The following is a 22,307-nucleotide window of genomic DNA, read 5'->3' as shown; positions in this document are numbered from 1 at the left end:
GAAAAGAAGCAATTATGGAGCAATGGTTGGTTCGGAATGAAAGTTTTCTATACGTATACACTTCTTTTGAATGCATTCTTTATCAATTGACTGTTGGATTGCAAAGTGAAGATACACTTATGTCAAATGGAGAAAGGGATGGAAAGGGAGATTTCATTGGTTATCCAATTTATCAAAACAAAGATTTGTTTGATCGATTGATTACAACATATCAAGAAAGACGAAGAAATAAGAGGAATGGTGAAGTCATAAAAGGAATTCTTCTTGCTAATTGTAAACCGGGAAGAAATAGACTTGAATATTATGCAAATTGTCGTGAAGCTCAAGAACATGTTCTTGATGATGTTCATCGTGTTCATGATGTTCAAGGAAAAGAAGTTCAAAACAATGGAGTTCAATGTGATGTTCTTGATGTTCAAGAAAAAGGAGTTCAAGTTGATTCTCAAGATGAAAAAGTTTTTTGCTCAATTGGAGTTCAAACCGATGATATTTTGTGTTCTTGTGATTCGTTTGAAGGAATGATTCCTTATCGGAAGCCGGTGATTCAAGAAATTCACAAATATCAAACTCCAAAAGATTTGATTCAAACTCAAAATGTTCATGTTGTTGAAAGTGGGTTTGTTCATGGAGTCAAGTCTTCAAGATGCAAAAAGATGAGAAAGAAAAAGAAGAAGAAGATTAATCACAAAAATAAGCGGGTTTACTCACAAAAATCGTCAAACGTTGTGAAGCCGAAATCCGTGAGGCAAAATTGGGTTCCAAAGCAACAATCTCCAAGTGTTGAATTGAATTTGAAGTCAAAACCCAAAAGTGTTGGAGGTTCTTTTGAAGATGTTCTTGGTTTGATGAAGAACACGAAGAACAAGTTGTACATCTCGCATAGTGGGTGGTACAATGTTCAAATTGGAGATTTTCTCATTCCAACAAAAGAACCAAGATCTTCTAAATTCGATTCATTTGTTGAACACGGAACTCGATTCGTCAAAAAGGTATCTCAAATTCTCAAATGGATTCCAAAACGTCCATGAATTCGATTCGTGTTTTGCGTTCTTCGTTTTTGATCGATTTGTCTCATTGGATCGAAATTCGTTTTAACCCCTTTGTTTGATCCAATTATTTTTTTAGATCAAATCACAAAATAAAAGTCATTTTCTAAAAATTGTTCACTGTTCATTAATCCAAATGTTTGAGCCCAAAATAATAATCCATTATTGTTCATTTGTGTATGTTCGAACCCAAAGCTACTAAATCAATATGTATTATTCAACAATTCATATTTTGGTCCATTCATGTGACTTGTTACTGTTCATTGAGCCCAATACAACAAATTCAGACACTATTCATGTATCTCATCTGGAGACCAAATACTCTTGATTCTCGATAATTGTTCAATCTCATGTATAATTCCTTCTCGTCATTTCTTAACAATCAGACATCGATGCCGATTTTAATCAATAATAGTCAATCGAGTATCCAAAAAAAAGTCAAAATTAGACTTTCAAATTGTCGATTCAGGGAATTGGAAGTCGTATAGTCAATATTGAAGGTTTGAAATCGAGATTATTGATGTCGTCGATTGGTTTGAAGGTTAAACAGCCTTTGCTGTGAAATAAATTGAAATCGGATTATCAAATGTCGATTGTATGAAGTCGACAGTCGATTTGAGTTTTCGACAGTAAAGGAATTTCAAATCGAATGAAGATTTTGGAAGTTTTATCTATAGGATCGAAGGTTATTTAACTGATGAATGGTTGGTTGTGATGTTGATTTCGAAAGATTGGTGTCTATGTTCGTTAGTTTGGAAATAGATGATAGAGTTTGATTTTGGATTCGAAGGTTTGATGTCGGATTGAGTATGTTTCAATGGTTAATTGATAATGAACTGAAGAACAGATGAAGATGGGATGACTTCAGTTGTTATTCGATGCTTGATAATGGGATGATTTGCTTGAATTCACTAATAAGTAGCTAGAAATCGATGTTTGTTTATATATTGGAATTCGCTTTTGGAGTCGTCGACTGTTTTGGATGAAAATCAATCGTATTTGGTGCCGATTTTGAGAAATTGATGATTTGATGTTTGTCTATTTCGAAAGTTTGGGTTATGGATTGATTTTGAGGAAACGATCTCTTGATTTGTGTTGTTGACTGAAAAACGAAGATTTGGGAATCGATTTTCAGTGATGTTGATTTACGAAGACTGGGAAGTTTTGGATTAAAAGCGAAAGGTGATTGATGATTTGGGTTGATCACTAAAATACAAAGGACGAAGATTTTGGAATCGTTTGTTACTGGATTCACGATTCGTGAATGAACAAGCGAAGGTTGTTTGTTGTTGATAATTTTGATTTGGAAAGAATTTGGGGTGAATGTACGAAGCATCTATGTGTTTGGATTTAGAAGATTAGATGGGTCGATTTCTTCAAAGATTTGGGAATCGATGTTGGATAATGTTGTTAGCTGTTGATGATATGATTGGTTGTGTGAGTTCGCAAGTTCCATTGTTGATCTATGATGTATAAAGCTGAAGAACAAAATGCGAAGATGTTTACAGGAAAATGAAAAATTGATTGCTTGTGTTTGGATTGTGAATGAAATGCGAATAATAAAAATTTTGTGATTAATTTGTGCGAGTTCGCATTTGAGGTCAAGAACGGTTCGCATATGAGATCAAAATAGTTAGTTCGCATCCATGTTCACAAACGTGCGAAGAATCTAAAAATGCGAAGTAATTGACTGTATAAGTGAATTGGGGAAGAAGAAAGCAAATAGTTTCAAAATTGGTCCCTGATCTTTTCACGAAATGGCAAAATTGACCCAACTTCGCATATGGGTAATAAAAGCTGAAAAAATGCAGAATTTTCAGTTTTGGTCCCTACAGTTTGTGCGAATTTAGGCTTTATGCCCGGTTTTGCAAATGGGCTAGAGTTTCGCATATTTGACTATTTTTGGCGCAACAGGTCCCTGCAAGTTTCAGAAAGTGACAATTTCTACCCGGATTTTGAAAAATCTTACAACTTTCACCCAAAAAGTCAAAATTTTTCATAAATTGAAAATTTTTATGGCTTTTTCGTGATTGTTTTTCCGTGCAAGATTTTTGGTGATTCATTTTTGGTACACATCAAGGGGGAGTATTGTGAAGTCTATTCCTCGGGCGCTTCTCATCCTTAGTGGTTTTATAATCATTTTTTGATTATAAAAAGGGGAGAATGATGGGTATTCGAAGCTTCTCGGGTTTATCGAATATTCATTTGCGGATTTGAAGACCGGTGTTACTTCGAGGGGGAGTTTGGTCTTGATCGCGCTAGCTCGTTGGAAATTAAAGCTGGACATCCAATCCTAACTTTGAGGGGGAGAATGTTAGGGTGCAAAGTCATGCTTGGATGTAATGTTTTAGGCTTTCCTCTTTGTATGTGTAAATGGGTTGAGTCTTTTCCTATAAATAGGAAGTGAGTGACTCCCATTATGTAAGAGTTCATTTGGAGTGTTAGACTAGAGAGAGAAATTGTATACAAGACCCATTTGTATAATCTTTCTAGATCTAATAAGAGCTTACAAAGATTTTTTTACTCCTTGTGTTCTTGATTTTACATGATGATTCGCTAGATTTTTCTAATTCCGCACATGCCATCATAATCTAAACAACTACAGAATTGTGTGTATACAACGATATGACATTATTCATCAACAAATATACGAACAACCACACATTAATATTCACATTAAAATTTTATATGTACAACTTTATGACATTATTCATTACCGAATATATGAACAATCACATATTTAACATTCACATTAGAATTTACTAAATCACTATATATATATATATATATATATATATATATATATATATATATATATATATATATATATATTTTATAGTAGAATAGCAATATAAAATTGAATATATTCATATTATAATTACTACAATACAATACATATTAAATTCATAATAGAATAGTAACATAAAGTAGTGTTCTCACTTTCTTATATTAAATAGTGTTCTCATTTGAACTTAACCCTATATATATAGGCTTAGGTTATTGTATTCTAACTAATTATTGTGTGGATGTAAGAATGATTGTTGACTTATCATTTTAGTTATTTTAAGAAAATCATTTATCCATATTATTAAATTAAAAACCAAAATAGAATAATACCATCTATATAAAAGAAGGGTAAAATTGTATATTTCCATTACTTTTAAATTAGGAAACACAAATTTAAAAATTAAATTTTCAAAATTTAAGGGATTTTTTATTATCTTAATTTTGCATTCATATTTTTTTAATTAATTCAATTATAATTTTGTTAGAATTTTATTTTGTTATAATGATGTTCTATGAGATTGTTTTGTCAAAATTCTTAAACATGCAGTTGAATAATAACAACATTCTTACATATTCATATACATCCGAACTTAATTACAAGTTCATAAATATTCTTACAGACTATTAATCTGATACATTTTAATATAATTATACATATTCTAACAGAATATCATTAAAATGCATAAAATTCTTAAAAAATATCATTCTCAAATATATAATTCTTGAACAGATACGCTTGTTCTTTTTCAATGGTCCAAATAATCGACTTGATTCGAAATCTTCTACAATGTAATTATTGATCTTCCTCATTCTAAAAGAATATGCTAAAATTTTGATTCTGAAAGAATATTGCATATATTTTCTTTTCATGTGATTCTTCATTGGTTTACCTGTAAGTTACAAATCAACACCACAATTACATACTCAATTTTCGTGAGATGAAGTAACATAAATTTATTTCATGGCCATTCTTTAAGCTAGGCATGTCGAAAACTATGATACATGAATAGACACTTGTCGTGCACTTCTTCGCATAACTAAAACCAATCGAAATCAACAATAATAAATTGAGCAAATATTATAGAAAATTAGTCATGATTGTTCAAAGAACCCAATTAATAAAATACCTTACCTAAGTCCAGCAAGAAAAGGTTAAAGAAGGTCATCTTCACCTTCATAAATTTCACCATATGCAACAAAAATTAAAGCTACTGATGTCAAATACCCCCACATCATCGACATAGAAATAGCAGTCCATGTATATGGTCGTTGAGCAACCATTGGTCAAAAACACCTATCAAGCATTTCATCGAACACCTAATAGGCATTGAAAACTTTGTTGAATTGAGCAATTCTCATTAACACAATTTAGCCCAAATTTTGACCACCTAAATATGTAAGAGGAATAGCAAATTACGAAGTCAATTGCAGCTTCATGCGAGAAAACTGATACCAGAAAAATGCCAAATTGACAATGAATTTAAAATAAAAGTTGTTATCATTTAGATTTTAGAAATTCGAATAGATGGAGGAAGAATTTCACATGCGATTCAGGTGAAAAAAATGTTTAATTTGCCTCAGTTTCTTCTACCTATTCTTGAAACTGCTTGGACTTCCTAAGCTACAAATAATCCCGAGAAAACGGGTTGAAAACGTAAACGGGTTCACCGTAAAGCGAATCAGACAAGCATAACAAGTCATTACATGAACCCACGACGTTGAATTCAGGCATGGAGCTACAAAAGGTGTGGAAATCTTTCTTACAATCTTATCGTCGTCCTCCTCCAAACACCGAGAGACAGCAATTTCTCTTCCCGATGAAAGACAAGAGGCGACGACCTCTTGTGTTGCTCGCCCCTCCTTGCGAATTTGGCCACTCACAAATTCGGCCACTCACGAATTCGGCCACTGGACCATTAATAGACCTTGCGGCCGTTCTCAACCGTGGTTCTCCTTCTCGATCAGGCGAGGATCAAATTCCTTTTTCCCCAATGATTCTGCCTCGTGCTTTCCTTCGTGTATCTTTCATCGCCTCGTTGTGTGCCTTTTCCCTTTTTCCCAATCAAACAAAAAATGGGTTGGAAAGAGCCCTAAATTCGTTTAAGTTTGGTCGGCAAAAGGGCAAGCTCAAGCGCACTTATCTTCTTCAGCAGGTAGGGTTAATAAACATGAACGATTGGGGATTTAAAATTGATTTTCCATTTTAGGGGTTATTAATTCATTTAATAATTACCATAAATAATTATAGCTAACATTATCAAATTACATTGATTCACAATCATTCCTACATCCACACAATACTTAGTTAAAATAGTTGAACATATCTTTCTTCCTATATAGGGAATATACATTACAGCCACACCTAAGCTTAGGTACTAAACCTCTAAAATATGTCGTTTTAACATGCTAAATATACCCGGTTTGGTTTCACTTGGTAAATATATCATTCTCCATAATATTTCTTTCTTTCATTATCGTTTTATCATCTCCGTTTTTCCTTCCTCAATTATCGTTTATTACTTCATCCAAGTGAACATTACTAAACCCTAAACCTAAACCTCAACCCTAAATTTAAACCCTAAACACTAAAGCTAAACCCTAAACCCTAAATCTAAACACTAAACCCTAAACCCTAACCCTAAACCTTAAACCCTAAACCCTAAACCCTAAACATAAACCTTAACCCTAAACCCTAAACCCTAAACATAAACCTAAACCCTAAACCCTAAACCTTATTGTGTCGATCTTGAGTTTACATCTTGAAGTATTAATCGTGAATCCATTAACCGTAATCTTTATATAGTAAAACAATGTATTTTCAAGAGTTTTAGTACCTAAGCTTAGGTGGGGTTGTAATGTATGTTTCCTTTTCCCTATATATATATATATATATATATATATATATATATATATATATATATATATATATATATAATAATCAAAACTATTTCATTGTTAAATCTCAAAATATTCGATGATCATTATCTCCAGTCATGTCAAAATGTGATTACAAAAACCAAACAAACCATTTATCACATGTTTTTCAAAAAAAATATTACTTAGTTAAAAGCCAGATCAAACGATTTTTTCACATATCCTCGTAGAACAAGCACATAGACATAAACTTTTAAGTTGAAACAATTTCTATAACTATATTAACGTACAAACCTGAACAATTAAAATAATTTTACGCTTCCACCCAACAATATAAAATTAGATAAAACTAAGCTCTAAACTCATGGACTTCATCGGCTAAGATCCCCATTTGGAACTTCCTTGCAGCCTTCTTTGGAACATAATTGTGAATTAATACCTTCTTCCTGAATCTCAACACATCTTCCTCATCAAGGTCAAGGCGGCTCAACTAATTTAGAGACTCTAAGCAAACCAAAAATCGAGGCCCTTTAAGTAAGCAAAGGGTTTTTGAACTTGAGACCTTTAGTTTTATAAACTAGTGTTTTTACCACCAAGTCAAGCTTCAACTTGTCTTTATATCCTCAAAAATATGTGTATATATATATATATATATATATATATATATATATATATATATATATATATATATAAACTTTGAAATTGAGGGCCCTAAGCCATTGTTTAGTTTTTCATAATACAATCCTTCTTTCAACGTCACTGCACAATATATCTGCAACGTTCGTTCCATTTTGTTCAAAGAAATTTTTTGTCAAATCCCATGAAAAAAAGTTATAAAAATTGTAAATTTGTTGTCTTTATAGGTGAAACAAGAGGACAAAATCCACCTCAAAGTCAAGAGTCAAAGATAATACCTTATCGCCTACAATGAAAAAGAAATGATAACAAATATGATCCTCTCCGTCGAACTTAATTATAATATTTTTATATCTTAGATGAATGAATCGACCTCTAACACAACACGATACTCTTAAAGTGATTAATTTCATAATAACATATTGCAAATGGATCTAGTAAGAAGAGGTGTGCCAAAAAGGAGGATAACTCCTTAGAGTAATTACTAAATACAATTTTCTATTAAAAAAAAACATGTACGATAACACAATACATAGGACAATTATTATATGTTTTATGATGTCCGTCACATAATTTAAACACCATGATCATGTAAATTCAAATTTTAGTAAATGAAAAATGTAGCTACACCAAAAGACAAGTTGTGTGATAAATTTAATTGATTAAGAGAATGCCAAATTGTATGACTCTTTAATGGTGTCATCAAGTCTCGGTGCTAAAAGATTTCATTGCCACACTTTATCATTTGTTCTATATATTACTATAATGGTAAGGTTTGTTACCATAGGAATGATAAATCAACTACTATTTGTAAAAGCCAATATGAAACTAGATGCAAGAAACTACATAGAAAAATTCAGCATTTTATCAACTCTATATTTATTATATAGTTACAATTACAATTCAAAATTATTAGATCCAAAAGCGCTTTCATGGATTTGATAACAATCCTGGTAATAGCCGATTTTGTGGAAACGAAGTACTTTGATGGGCATATTATTCAAAATGTAAAATAAATGACCCTAGACAACAAAATGTATAATCGAGGGACGAATTTGGTAAAATTTCTTATTAGACCCAAAACGAATCCGTGCATCTAGAAGAGGCGAAATCAACGACTCGTATTGGACTAAAACTGCATGTTCATGTATAATTGAGGGACTAATTTTGTAACTCCGTTTCTTATAAACATTCAATTCGATTGTCCGTTTTGTTATTCCTGATTTCCTGGCATCCCTAGACGCTGCCAGAGCTGGAAGGGCTTTGGCGCCGGCGACCCTATTTGTGCGTTTGAAATTCTTGAAATTCGCACTGTGAAAGCGTCAGAATCGAATGAAGGTAAACGTCGCACATCTTATATGGAAATACCATGCATTTAGCGTTGGATAATACTCTTATTTCAATGTGGAAATGGAATCTATCAAGAATCACTGGTTCGATCACGCTTAATTGTCAATGCATATTTTTAGGTTTTCGGATTTTTGGTCGCGAGTGAGGATAAAGAGAGCTGGTGGAAACTTTATCAATCGCCATTGTAGGTTTCTTCGTTTTCGATAGGGAACAAAAGCAAGGAGTTCTCGGTTATATATTTGGTCAGTATTTTCACATTACTTAAATCTTACTAAAATGATTTTGAAGCTATGAATCTTGACTGTTAGTATCACAGAAACGTCTCTGATTGCAAAAACAAAACGTTTTTGCCTAAATTTTGCCTGTTTTAATGCTTAAATTAAGCACAGAATGCACCTCTTTATTCAAGACTTTTCAAAGTTCATTTGTTTTTTCAAGCATAGTGTCATTCAATGGTTACAAAAGCAACTCATCCGCTAAATCTTGAAGGATACCATTTGTAAAATTTGTTCTACAAGGTCTCATGAAGCAATCAAAAGATCCATTTGAAGTAGCGTTTGAGGAACTAGATGAATCCCTTCCTGATTCCCCCGACACTCATGATGAGATTATGGCTCAAACTCTATCATCAAAACCAAATATCAACTCGCAAAGAGATGATTTGGAAAACAGTATTCATCCTTTAAACCAACCAAAATCAAGAGTCAGATTGGCCTCAACTTCAGCAGCCATCCCAACCAATCAGAAGAACAAAGAAGATGATGAGGAAGAAGAAGAGGAAAACATGGATGTTGAACTTGGAAAATTCCCATCTACAGGAGACCCCGACAAAATGGCCAAGATGCAGTAAGTTTACATATGCCCTTCAAAAACTACTTTTAACATCAAAAATAATATTATAATTTTATCTACATGTTCCAGATCAATATTATCTCAGTTCACTGAGGAACAAATGAGTAGGTATGAATCTTTCAGAAGATCTGGATTTCAGAAATCAAACATGAAGAGGGTATTTCTCTTTTTCTCTCTACTTGAAAAAATGAGTAAATGAACGAATGAAGCCTAATAATCCTTCTTTATGTAGTTATTAGCCAGCATTACTGGAAGTGCCAAGATTTCAATGCCAATGACTATTGTCGTATCCGGGATAGCAAAGATTTTTGTTGGTGAACTTGTTGAGACAGGTACACTGTATACTGTGTTTGACATGCATTGGACAAGGATTGAGACTGATGTCAACGAGACAAAAGTTACAATCTTTTGTGCAAATGACGTGATTGCCCTTGTCGTCGTTAACGATTGTAAATAAAAATTGAAGGAATTTTAATTTGTGATATTGCAGCGAGGGTAGTGATGACAGAGAGAAAGGAGACGGGGCCAATAAGGCCGTGTCACATTCGGGAAGCGTACAGAAGGTTAAAACTTGAAGGAAAGATTCCAAAAAGATCGGTGCCAAGGCTTTTTCGTTAGTCATATATGTTTTAGATTGATGCTCCTTTTTTTTTTTTTTTCATTTTTTTGCATTTTAAACCTGTGTTTGATGATGATTTTGATCTGTTTTTCATCAAGGCAATTTTTGGGGTAGAGTATGATTAAATTTGTGTTGTTTGATGTTTTAATTTTTTTTTTTTTTTTTTTTTTTTTTTTTTTTTTTTTTATGGTTTTAATTTGTAGGGTTTGTTTGTAGTTGAGGGTTAGGAATGTTAGATATACAAATGAGTCCTGTTATTTTGATTTTGAAATTATTTTATATAGGAGAGGAAATTATGTGTACATAACTAAATATTTTATAATGTTGTTACATTGTCTTTCAAAATTGTACTTGTGAAATTAAGGGCTTTTTAGAAGGGTAAGGATGAAATTTGAGGGAATTGGAATCCAAACGAAATTTGAATTTCTGATGTGATGGACCAAAATACCCTTCAAATATTTAATTATGCTAAAGGACCAAAACACCCTTCAAATATTTAAGTAGTTTTCAAACCCTCTTAATAAAATCTCATTTGAGTTAAAGTTTATAGTTTGAAGAATTGCGAACAAAAAGAACACGTAAACAACTAAACATTATGTTTTAACTATGAGTAGACTATCTAGTATTTTTTTATCAAAAAAAAATGAAAGGAAAAAAAGTAATTTTTTTTTATAAATTGAATTAAAATAATCAATCAAAAAACAAGGTATATCGCAAGAATATCATAAACAAATTTGTTTTATTTATTTATTTATTTTTTATACGAATGAGCATTGTTTTGTCTTTAAATACAGAAGGACAAATTTCTCCTATTGATAAGAGTAATGATAAAATCCGTTAAATATGGAATGTACAGGAATTGTATGTAATCCCATTGTTATTGAAGGAATCCTCTCTTCAAATTCCTGCAAATTCTTTTAGAATCCGTGAAATAAGTTTCATAACAGGACACTATTTACTCAATATTTATAGTCTCATCAACTCATAAAATCATTCACATAGTACAATATCAATGATCTTTCACAATATGTCACATTAGCTTTTTTAATTATCTCTATATCAATGTTGTGAACTAACATGTAAAAGACATAGAAGAGCTAGTGTTTCATATTATTATTATAAATAAGAAATACAAATACAATAGAAAGGAAAAGACATAATTGATAGACTAGCTAATGAGCAATATAAAAACTCAATACAAAATAAAAGAGAAAATGACTTAAAAGAATAATCTATTTTTTGATTTGTATATATTTAGTCACTGACTTTTTTTTCATCTATATTTACCCCTTCAACTTATTAGACTTTACACATTCAGTCTTTACGACCGGTTACTCCAGGTTAGCTGGGAAAATGACTTAATAGGGTAATATATTTTTCATGTTGTACACATTTAGTCCTTAATATTTTTGTACACATTTAGTCCTTAATATTTTTTTTTTGTTTCAAAATAAGTCATTTTTGTTTTTGTACTCATTCAGTAATTATGAATGATTTCTTTAGGTTTTCTCACGACATCTTACATGGGACAATCATTGATGAAGTGTGTGCGGTTGTTGATGTTTATGTATAACGTCTCATTTTCATAACAAAAAATTTTCATTTTTAAGTAAAGCAAAACTCCCTAATTATAAATCAATTATTAAGAAAAAAACGTTTATTCCAAAATTTATCAAAAATCAGAGTAATATAAGAAACGCGAAATCCTCAATACTGTTGATGAGTGTGTACAGTCATGCATTCGCCTTCCCACGATCAATGATAGAACTTGAAAACAAAAACAAGTGGGTAAGCATAAAGTTTAGTAAGTTTCCCCAAAATATCCGATACAACAAACATATTATCATGCATAACGGACCCATACTCATCAGATTGGAATACCTTGGCTTAATCAGTCATCCGACTGGAATACCAACACACAATAGGTCCAATCAGTCATCGGACTGGAATACCCAGAGTCTGTCAACAAGCCGCCTTAACCCAACTGCTCTTCTCGAGTCTCCGTGCCTACAACTTACAGCCGATCCACACCAGGTATCTTAGCCTACAACATATAGCAGGACCACCTCAACCTACCTCGTCACCATATGGCTATCCCACTTAAGATGTGAGAAAAACCTAAAAAAATCATTTATAAGTGTTTAATGAGTACAAAAACAAAAATTACTTATTTTGCAACAAAAAAAATATTAAGGATTAAATGTGTACAAAGTGAGAAATATATTACCATATTAAGTCTTTGTTACTTAACCTGGAGTAGCCGGTCATAAGGACTAAATGTGTACAGTTTAACAAGTTGAAGGGGTAAATGTGGACGAAAAAAAATCAGTGACTAAATATGTACAAATCAGAAAATATATGACCCTTTTAAGTCATTATCCCCAAAATAAAACCCAAAATGCTATTAGGCTAACAAATATTATATCAAATCTCTTTCAAAAGTGATTCTGAATGTACCAATTTTCAAATGCCTCCTAGTTTCGACATTGGTCCACCAAACTTTCAAATGCCATTGTATCTTAATCATATCCTTTTGCTAAAAAATATTAAGGTTTCTTGATTTCCAGGGGTGTTTGGGATATCTTTTGAGAGGGCAAAAGGACTTTTGGGAAAAGATAACAGAGAAAAGATGTTTGGTAAAAGCTCCTTAAAAGCTCCTTTTGGATTTTTTATAGAAGGAAAACTGACTTTTTGGAAAAGTCAGGGAAACCTGGCTTTTTGGAACTTTTCCCAAAAGTCCTTTTGTCCTCTGAAAAGATACCCCAAACACCCCCCCAGTGTTTTCAACTGGTCCACATTTAGTGCCTACATTTAGTGCAGGAGTAACCACGCAATAATAAAAACATCACACAAACGAAGAGGAATAATCAGTGGATGACATATTGTTGTATAGCTTATGGCTCAACATAAGCAAAGACACAACAATTAGTACTAATCAACATAGGTCAAACTTTATATACGACTATTATGATATACATCGCAACACGACTCAAGCGATGGGAATACTCAAGCACTTTAAAATCATTGGGGTAGAATGACTCATGTCGTCTCTAAGTTTGTTGGGTGTTATGAACAAGTTGTGAAAGTAGGTTAAATGAAGAAGACAAAAAATAAGGGCTTAGAGCCCTATTTTTTCGTTCACTGAAAGATATAAATCTACAACCCTACTTTTTTGTCTTCTCCGTTCAGTCTACTTTCACATCTATGTTGGATTGGTTCATATATAACACATAACAAACTTAGAAACGACATGAAACATTGTGCTCCAATGATTCATGGAGTGTTTGGGTATTCCTCGTCGCTTTAGTGTGTTGTCAGGATATATATAATAATATTCACCTAGACGAATCCAAAAGTTTGACCTTTGTTGATCAGTGTTAATTATTTCATCTTTGTTAATGTTGAACCATGAGCCATACAAAAATATGTCATCTTGTGTTGTCCACCGATTATTCATGAATGTCTGCGTAGTGTTTTTGCTAATGCGTGGTTTCTCCTGCACTACAAGTGGTTGAGTTGAAAACTCTGAAAATTGAGAAACATTAATATTTCTTACCAGACAAATATGATTCGGTAAAATGACATTTGAAAATTTGGTGGACAGAAGCCGGAACTAAGTGGCTTTGAAATTGAGGTTCATCGTGTGATTATTGTACGCAATGCACACGAATAAGAGGATTATATCTTGACTATCATCATTAGGGATATAAGATGAACTTTTGAAGAAAATATAGAACAAATTAAATTGAGGTTTTATGAATCATCTCTATACTAATAAAAGAGTCGCTCTTTTGTCATTTGTCATCATATTATACATTTTCATTAATGTGTTGCCACTTGTCAATCTATTAGTTTTCCATTTTAAATTTATTAGACCTCCTCATTAATGTGATTATATTTTAAATTTTAAATTATTGTTTTCATTAATTTTATATATTTATTTGAATCAATGATTATAATTTCATATAACTAATAAAAAATATCTCTTAAATTAATAATTTATTTAAAATAACTTATTAATAATTTTGAGTTTTTATTATAAAAGTTTGATTAATTTTATAACTGCGGTTCCCACGGTTATAAGCTAAGATAATCGAATCACCGTTATAAACTAGTAAGATAATCGAATGGGTTATAAACTAGTAAGATAATCAAATGGGGTTAGATTTTTGATGAATTATGACTACGAAACATATCGTATATATAAGGAAATAAAAATACGTGTCAAAATTCGATGATTTGATTTAGAACTGCGTGCCATTCTGTCATCCCTAACATTTAGTCAATTTTCATTTTATCCCCTCTAATTTGTGAGTGATTTATAAACTATTCTCGACCTTTTGTTTAAACTCTACTCGTCTATATGTTCTTGAAAAATTATACAACTTAAAAATTCATACTTAACATTAAAAGCTACGTCGTTAAAGTTATATCATGAATATGCTCGAAACGAAATCAATATTGAATATTATTGATAATTAATTTATGTTTAAGAAATTAACTTTGGTCAATAATTCGTTAATAAAATGTATAACGTTAAACTTTGGCCAAGCATACATTCTTTCATCCTATGCCTCTGAAAATTCCCAAAGCACAATGTACAACTCAAGGTTGGGATTGAAGCCTTTGAAATTTGAACTTGGGTTATTTCCATTTTAAAGTGTTTGTTTCATACCAAGTTAAACACCACTACACCATCTTGTTGATGAAGCAAACAAAATGTCCTCCCCAACAAGGAATCATGGGTTTTGGTCCATTTCATATTTTCATTGTGTGAATGAAGTGAAGAATGGTTATGTCATCTTAAAAGAAGTCCACGTCATCATCTGATTCTGACTGTGGACCTTTTCGAAGCTTTTCTTGGAGCTCCAATTGCTTTGGCAAAACCAACTCTACCCTCTCCCCTGATTCCGAGAAATACCTCTCCAACACCATCTAACATGAGTTTATATATTCCAAAAAAAAAAAATATATGTCAAAATGTTATTTTTTACTATATTAATTTTAAATTAAGGAAAATTGACACTTACCATGGCTGCATAAGCATCAAGACTTTGTTTGCGATCCGATTTGTTGAGGCCCCTGAGAGATAATTATAATTATAATTATTATTATTAAGTTATCAGAAAGATCTTTGTGTAAAATTAAAAGCATAGTGTAGTGATTATGAATAATTAGTTGTTGGCATTTTCACATACAGGTTAATCATCCGGTTCATTGCATCTGTAGATGTGCCATGTTCGTCTTGTAAGTATACTCTCCAACCCCTACAGAAATAGTTTGTTAGATAAAATGATGTAAATGTAGTGGTTTTTCTGAAAATTTCCCACAAAACAACATCCTAAAATGTAAATTTTATTGTATTTTTTTATAAGGTAGATAGATAAAAAGTTATACCTCTCTGCAGCCCAAATGGCTATCCTACCTGCAACGCTACGAACTTTATTAGATTGTGGCGTCTCTTTTCCATCTGATGAAACGGGCAACCCAATAATAAACTCATCTACCTCCTATAATAATTATATTCTTGTAAAAATCAAAGGTCAAACAAGTCAATATTTGACCGATTCAAGTCAAACATGAGCTTCAGGGAGATATTATAAGTACTACAAAATAAAGAATGTTGATGGCAAGAGGATATGTATATTACTACACTTATTTCAAAAATATGGAGATATTTTTCTAGTATAAACATGATGTGCGTTATCCTCTATTGAATATTTGACTTTTGAATGTCAAATTACAATGATTGTTGTTAACTTGTTTTGGTTCAAACAGAAAAAACATATGGTCTGTTCAAATCACACTAGTTTGAAGCTACGGAGCTATATACATGGATCAGTTTTGATTTTTAATTTTTAGAATCTAAAGGGTAGAATTTCAATAACCAAGAACATACCTGTTCTTGAGCAATTGCAAGCAGGCCCTTCTCAAGCTTTTGGCCCCTTAATTCCAGAACCTAGAGCAGACACACACGTGATAAAATCCAAATCAAAAACCTAAGAACCCATTGAGATTGTGCGAATTAGTTATACAAATTGAAATTGGGTATTAAATGAAGATTGAAAAAGACCATTAATGGAGATGGAGATGTGAGGAAGAAACCTTGAGGGGGCGAACTGAGAATCCTTTGCTTATGGCAAGACCGGTACGAGACAACCCAAGATCAATTCCTAGACTGAATCCACCCAACCACCTGGAATCAAGCTTCCTTCGCATGGCGTTTGGGGGGAAAGGAAAAGGGTGTTCTTCGACTTCGAGTGAGATATCTGCCCTAATTTTTGAAGAGCGCATTCGTAGAGAATTGAGATGTTTATTGGAAGGAATAGTGGGTGAAAGTGTAAATAATATTGGCAATCCATGCGTCTGCGCCATTTGCACTCTCTGGTTCCTGAATCCACCGGATGTTCGACTCAACCAGGAGGATAATAATATTATGACTGTTCGTAATAATAACCCTGATCTTTAAAGTTTTAGCATAAACGCCCCTCAACGTTTCTAAACCTTTTCTTTTATGGGTTTTCAAGAAAAACTAAAAGCCACCTAATCTCGACAATAAACACTTCTAGGTGTAAACTGTAAAGTGCATTTTTTATATAAAAGAATTAATATATTATCACATGAAAATGGTAGGTTATTTTAACAAAATGTTTAGTTTTTACAATATATCTTTGTTGCAAATTGCAAATTGCAAATTGCTTTTTGAATACCTTCTAAAAAAATTGAAGAGAAGCATATATCTTTCACAATTCATATGAACTAGTAAATTCATTAAAATATAAATTATTCAATAGGAATGATGATCTATGGTAGCAATTCGCAAAGATATTGGCATAAATTTAGTCATTTGTGTCTCTATGTAATATAGTAGATACATAGCATTCAAATTTCCCAAAAACAAATTCAATAGAATAGGAAAGGAAAGGACCCATTCATTGTTCAATAGAACCCGACATAATTGCAACCCAAATTACCAAATTAGACCCTTCGATTTCAATTCTGTTTGTATCTATGTCTTTCGTTTAATTTTTTGTACTTTTCAAGATGAAGACTATTCAAAAAGCAATTTCAAAACTAACAATCGGACTCATGCCAAATTCATGGTCATTATGTATAAAAGGGACAAAACATACTGCTCATTTTGTTAAATGAACCATATACTATTTCGGTATTTTGTAACTATGCTTATGATAATATAACATTTAAATGACAAATTTTGAAGCTTACAAGTATTGATTTCATTTAAAAACAAGTTACTTATAATCCAAAAATTCAACTTTAACACCCTTATTTCATAAAATAACTACTACACAATTCCTACTAAAATATCTATTACTAAGAAAAACAATGTCACAAGTCACCACAACAACACACCAATATTATAATTTAACAACCAACAACTAAACTAGAAATATATTACATCAATTTAGTTTTTTTTACATCAGATGTTACTTATCCCTGCAAAAATATGGTTTAAACAACCACCAACTAAATTAAAAATGTTACATTGCACACACACACAATTTTATAAAGTTGACAACATTTATAAAAGAAAAAAAAAATCATAATACCTTATTTTCTCATGATGCCAATTGTGTATTTTCAGACCCTTGTCTCATGTGACATCGCTCAACAATCTTAGTGAAATCCTCAAGGCTTAGCTGCCAAACATACAGATTTTTAAATTAGTAAAGTTTTAAAATCTTCAAGAATTTAATAAAAAATATTATATGGTGAATAAAAAAATAAATTAAGACTACTTCCTAACCTTTCCATCTCCATTGCTATCAAAGAATTGAATCATATCCCTCATCTCTTCATCTGTCCATGTAAAATCATGTGAAGCTGCTACTCTTCTCAAATCCCTAAGACTTATCCCCCCTTTGCCTACTTCTGCAAAAACCAAAAAAAAGGGTAATTTTGTCATTTATCATTTACTCGCATTCCAAATCATCTTACAGACTTATAAACCAAAACCGAAATAGGCATAGGAATGGAATTGAATTTCATTCCATTTTCTGCCAATTATATGTGTGATTTCAATTTATGTATATTCCAATTCCTTTAAAAATAAATGAAAACGTAAAAGAAAAAAAAATATAGCTTGTGAAATTACCATCAAACTGAAAGAAGTGTAGTATCAATTCATCCTCTGTCATTTGAACTCGACTTGCAAACTGCTTTCCATAATACCCACAAAAATCAAAATGCAGATGTTAGGTTAAAATTACTTATATGCCCTTCACCATCAGTAAGAACAAATCAATAGTGTTGATTCCATTAGTGGTATTCCTCTATTGACATTCATTAAAGGGTATTTCAAGTAAGGTAAAATACATGTTAATGCAACAATATGTTTTAACATTTTTTCCAATCTATGCAGTATGCAACAAAGTGGTTTTTTTATACAAAAATGAAAAAAAAAATCATTTTAAGACAAAAAGATGCAACATTTTATGGTTTAACCACTTGAAATGTGGTTTTCATGACTAGTGCTAGTTGTATAAATTGGTAAAAGAAAATGCAACATTATTGCATAAATTGGTAAATAAAAGAAAACATTGTTGCCTAAATAAGCATTTGATTGAGGTCACAGTGTTGCATATTTTAGTCAAACCTTTTACTTAAAGTACAAAAAAAAAAAAAAAAAAAAAAAAGTCAAGCATACCCAGTTTTTCCTCTTTCGATTTCCAGAATCATCTTTACGTACAATCTGCTTTTTTTCAACATTTGATACCTTTGAATCAGATTTTTGAGGAGGCGTTTTGCTCGTTACATCCAAAAAACCTGGTGAATCTTGTAGAGAAAGAGCAATGGCCTGTATAAATAGTGTTAAAAAATATGATGGAAATCTTTTGGTCAAATGAAAACCACAAATTCATGCAATTAATACTAATAGCTTACCTTCATCAAGGCGTCATCATCATCACCACCAACAAAATCCGAGTTTTCTGAAAGCTTTGAAATTTTCTTGCTAGGTGTTGATTTTTTCACCTTTGGCTGAAAACAAGATAAACATATTGTATGTTTAAACTGATAGATATTGTGAAAATTGTTTGTTGGAATGTAAGGGTAAAATGTCGTAACACAGTTTGGGTTCTTTGGAGAAGTGAATTATCGAACAATTTTGATTTTCTTCTAATTTAACACACGGTTTTATCTTATATCTATTTGGAATGTCTTTTTAGAGTCAAAACACTATATTTTTGATTTATTCGCTTCTAATTCATATTCTTACCTTCGTTCGAGACATGTAATATTCATCATCGTAATCGTCACCATCTGATTCACTTGCAGAACTGAATTCCTCATCCTCAACAGGTGGCTTATACTCCTCATCGTCTTCCAAACCCACCTTCTGTTTACCCTTCTTGTTCGCGTTTCGAGAAACAGGAACCGAACCCATAAACGAAGACGCCATTTTGTCTAAACCCATTGCTTTCATTCTCGCCTTGTTCTCTTCAATTCTTTTCATTCTCTGTTTCTCGTACTCTGTCATATTCTCTGAACCCATATTCCCTTTTCTCCGTGGGGTCATATCGGAGCCCGTAGCTTCGGTTTCTGAATCTGATTGATTGGCTTGCTGCATATTGATTGAATTAAGGTATCGAATAGGCTTCTCGACTAAGGTTCGGAGGGATTCGATTGAATTGGGGGATTTTCAGTGTAGGGTTTTATGTTTGTTAATTTCCGGGAGGGGATGAACGCGGGAATGTTATTAGTTTCTTGGGGAGTTTTTTTTTTTTTTTCTTTTTTTTTCATCCGATTAAATTAAGTAATCTAAATTGATTTCGGTTTTGAAAATATAAATCCGAATTAACCAAACTTAATTTAAATCCGATCCAATCTAATTATAATTCAGTTTGATCGGTTTGTATAATTCGCTTTCAAAATGCATACCATTTTATAACTATATATAATTATAATATTATCTTATTTTTACAAAAGAAACAAAAACAAATTATTTAGTTATAATTTAAAATTTATAAACAACTACTAAAAATGTATATTATAATTCAATATTTAATAGATAAAACACTTTTGAAAGAAATTGCATATTAATTTTTTTTATTAGGTGAAACATTTTGAATTTTTTTGAAAAAAAAAATAGTTTATAAAATTAATAAATAATTATAGATATATTAAAAATAAATAAATAATAAGTTGTTATTCGGTTTTTTTGAACTATTCGGTTCTTATTTTATAAGCCAAAACCAGTCCGAAATCTAAAATAATAATTCGGTTTTGGTGAAATTCATTCCAATAATCCAAATATCCGAACCAAATAGTCAAATCTAATTATCCAATTGGATAATTTTGTTTTATCCAAATAGTGAACAACCCTACTTTTTCTATAGTAAATTACACAAATTACACAGGTTGTCCCTGTGGTTTGGGATGATTTGTATTTTTGGTCTCTAAGAATTTTTTTTTTAACTTGGGTGGATGTTTTAGTTTTATTGCGTTGTTGGTGCTACGTGAGACTATTATGCCCTTAAGTACTTTTTTAAATTTCTATTATTTTTGTTTACCATTTATAAATAAAAAAGAAAATAAAATTAACCCCCACTCTTCATTTTACCCTCATTCACCCTTTCCAGTTGTCCTTATACGTCTCTCCCCAAACTATTTTATGGCGAGACACTTTGGTGATGACACCACTGCCACTTTTCCGGTGACCATGACAGTTTTCAGTAAGAGACACCATTCTCTTCCCCCTTTTCTATTCGAATTTTAAAACACAAATTCGCAGGTCTGTGAGCCAATCGGATCCCCGCCACCTATATACCATATACAAAGTAGATACATAACTAAAATGGATAGATCGTAAAAAAAATGCATAGATTGCCAGAGAAACACAGAGATCTAAAGCTTTTCCTGATACACCACTCGTTTACGTCGGAAGATCGGAGGCAAAGAGCATTTTCGAAGCACCACACTTTCACATTAGGCTTTTGAAAAGGTTTTCCACTGGGAACCACCATATGAAGTTGTGATAGTGGTGATTGACTTTCAGGGGGAGACGATAGTGTGTGGATGAGAGAGAAATGTGAAATACCATGGCTTTAGAGATACAATGATGGTCGTGAGTTTAGAGATGTAGATTGTCAGTCGTTGGTCGTCCAACGACAGTGGAAAGTGGTGCAAATTAGGGTTCTTCATTGTGTGTCAAGATGAGATAGGGAGAAAGAATATGTATAAAATGGGTGGGTGGGATTGGAACGACATAAGATGGGATATGAGGTTGCTTACTATTTTCTTTTTAATGAAAAATAAAAATAAATGATAAATAAATTAAAAAGAAAATTGGTAAGGTTGGCTAAGATATTCAAATCCTTAGTTTGAGTATGGAATAACATGAGTGTTCATCAAATTCTCTCAAACTAGGGCACTCATATCAACTTGTAACGACCCAATTTTTAACCCAAAGTTTTCATTTTCATTTATCCAAATTATAAGTCTTACACATGTTATATTACATATTTAATTATAAAAGCGAGTCTTAGCGGAAGTCTTAAATATTCTTTATACTATGGATGACGGTGATTATGTAACCGCTCAACACATCTCAACCGTTCAAACTCCCTAAACTTTCAATCTCAGCCGTAATAACTCAACATTTATGGTTAATCAAAGGTTCCCAACCGTTTTCATCTCCTCTGCACGCTTCCTTCTTTTTCTCCCCCACGTTCACAATCGGTTGTATCGTTCCACAACCGTTCAATCGGTTTCTTGCCTCCTACAACCACATATAGGCGATCGGTTTCTCATGACAGTTTTTCCCACGTTCATAGATCCGGTTTCTCAAACTATACAACCCACCACACGTTGGTCAATGGATTCTCCTTCTTCGACCCAGTAAGACAATAACCGCAGAAGCAACGCTCTCGATTATTCATAAATCGCACAACCACGTTGTTACTTAATTGGCCACATATAACACTGATTCCCATCTTTATGTGACATTTACTAAATTTGGGGTTCACCTGTGCCATAAAATGGATTATGGAGCCTACATCGCATAACCTATAAGAACAGCAAGACAAGGTAATTTTGTTTATTGAATAGTTTTAACTGCATCCGTCAATTTAAGTTCTTATTTATAGTTGAATTAATGGTTTCTAACCATATTACTGCAGAAG

General features: G+C 32.1%; 3 protein-coding genes and 1 long non-coding RNA gene across 9 annotated transcripts; 1 reads left to right on the top strand and 3 right to left on the bottom strand.

Moving 5' to 3' along the window:
• Nucleotides 1-4,380: 4,380 nt before the first annotated feature.
• Nucleotides 4,381-6,027, bottom strand: LOC145101841 (uncharacterized). The gene is made up of 2 exons (XR_013705885.1): nt 5,598-6,027; nt 4,381-5,221 (listed from the first exon to the last, which is right to left on the bottom strand). It is a non-coding gene; the product is annotated as an uncharacterized LOC145101841 (long non-coding RNA).
• Nucleotides 6,028-8,575: 2,548 nt separating this feature from the next.
• Nucleotides 8,576-10,486, top strand: LOC145100191 (transcription initiation factor TFIID subunit 11-like). Of its 3 annotated transcripts, none has more exons than XM_079037559.1 (6): nt 8,576-8,681; nt 8,813-8,935; nt 9,212-9,539; nt 9,615-9,702; nt 9,778-9,877; nt 10,036-10,486. In XM_079037559.1, exons 3-6 carry the CDS (start codon nt 9,217-9,219, stop codon nt 10,161-10,163), a joined length of 639 nt encoding a protein of 212 aa, XP_078893685.1. In that variant the 5' UTR covers nt 8,576-8,681; nt 8,813-8,935; nt 9,212-9,216; the 3' UTR covers nt 10,164-10,486. The 3 variants fall into 3 exon arrangements, with proteins under 3 accessions (XP_078893685.1, XP_078893687.1, XP_078893686.1); XM_079037561.1 differs by having other exon boundaries at nt 9,183-9,539; XM_079037560.1 differs by having other exon boundaries at nt 9,137-9,539.
• A 4,121-nt stretch (nt 10,487-14,607) lies between these two features.
• Nucleotides 14,608-16,591, bottom strand: LOC145101840 (Polynucleotidyl transferase, ribonuclease H-like superfamily protein). 2 transcript variants are annotated; one of them, XM_079039119.1, is made up of 7 exons: nt 16,270-16,591; nt 16,064-16,123; nt 15,562-15,674; nt 15,363-15,431; nt 15,195-15,246; nt 14,970-15,099; nt 14,608-14,833 (listed from the first exon to the last, which is right to left on the bottom strand). In XM_079039119.1, coding segments are annotated over exons 1-7 (696 nt in total). In that variant the 5' UTR covers nt 16,540-16,591; the 3' UTR covers nt 14,608-14,831. The 2 variants fall into 2 exon arrangements, with proteins under 2 accessions (XP_078895245.1, XP_078895244.1); XM_079039118.1 differs by having other exon boundaries at nt 14,608-15,099; nt 16,270-16,590.
• A 958-nt stretch (nt 16,592-17,549) lies between these two features.
• On the bottom strand, nt 17,550-19,885 carry LOC145101839 (calmodulin-like protein). Of its 3 annotated transcripts, XM_079039116.1 has the most exons (7): nt 19,403-19,885; nt 19,069-19,164; nt 18,833-18,982; nt 18,281-18,344; nt 17,933-18,057; nt 17,736-17,825; nt 17,550-17,622 (listed from the first exon to the last, which is right to left on the bottom strand). In XM_079039116.1, exons 1-6 carry the CDS (start codon nt 19,751-19,753, stop codon nt 17,745-17,747), a joined length of 867 nt encoding a protein of 288 aa, XP_078895242.1. In that variant the 5' UTR covers nt 19,754-19,885; the 3' UTR covers nt 17,550-17,622; nt 17,736-17,744. The 3 variants fall into 3 exon arrangements, with proteins under 3 accessions (XP_078895242.1, XP_078895241.1, XP_078895243.1); XM_079039115.1 differs by having other exon boundaries at nt 17,550-17,825; XM_079039117.1 differs by having other exon boundaries at nt 17,550-17,825; nt 18,281-18,341; nt 19,403-19,880.
• Between the last annotated feature and the right edge of the window lie 2,422 nt (nt 19,886-22,307).

This window comes from Lactuca serriola, chromosome 4 (assembly GCF_051521515.1).
Source record: "Lactuca serriola cultivar US96UC23 chromosome 4, Lser_US96UC23_V15, whole genome shotgun sequence".
NCBI classification, from domain to species: domain Eukaryota; kingdom Viridiplantae; phylum Streptophyta; class Magnoliopsida; order Asterales; family Asteraceae; genus Lactuca; species Lactuca serriola.
The sequence above is the reverse complement of the archived record's forward strand: the minus strand, read 5'-3'. Positions and strand labels throughout refer to the sequence as shown.

Bases quoted from the DNA above. Each gene is read 5' to 3' on its own strand.
- LOC145100191 (XM_079037559.1), top strand. From the start codon at position 9,217: ATGAAGCAATCAAAAGATCCATTTGAAGTAGCGTTTGAGGAACTAGAT. The intron at 9,540-9,614 runs GTAAGTTTACAT...TACATGTTCCAG, and splicing joins GACAAAATGGCCAAGATGCA to ATCAATATTATCTCAGTTCA. The intron at 9,878-10,035 runs GTACACTGTATA...GTGATATTGCAG, and splicing joins TGGTGAACTTGTTGAGACAG to CGAGGGTAGTGATGACAGAG.
- LOC145101840 (XM_079039119.1), bottom strand. From the start codon at position 16,539: ATGGCGCAGACGCATGGATTGCCAATATTATTTACACTTTCACCCACT. The intron at 16,124-16,269 runs GTTTCTTCCTCA...TGTCTGCTCTAG, and splicing joins TCTCAGTTCGCCCCCTCAAG to GTTCTGGAATTAAGGGGCCA. The intron at 15,100-15,194 runs GTAAGTGTCAAT...AACTCATGTTAG, and splicing joins TTGATGCTTATGCAGCCATG to ATGGTGTTGGAGAGGTATTT.
- LOC145101839 (XM_079039115.1), bottom strand. From the start codon at position 19,753: ATGCAGCAAGCCAATCAATCAGATTCAGAAACCGAAGCTACGGGCTCC. The intron at 18,983-19,068 runs GTAAGCTATTAG...CTATTTATACAG, and splicing joins ATGATGACGCCTTGATGAAG to GCCATTGCTCTTTCTCTACA. The intron at 18,058-18,280 runs GTAATTTCACAA...TGGTTTTTGCAG, and splicing joins ACACTTCTTTCAGTTTGATG to AAGTAGGCAAAGGGGGGATA.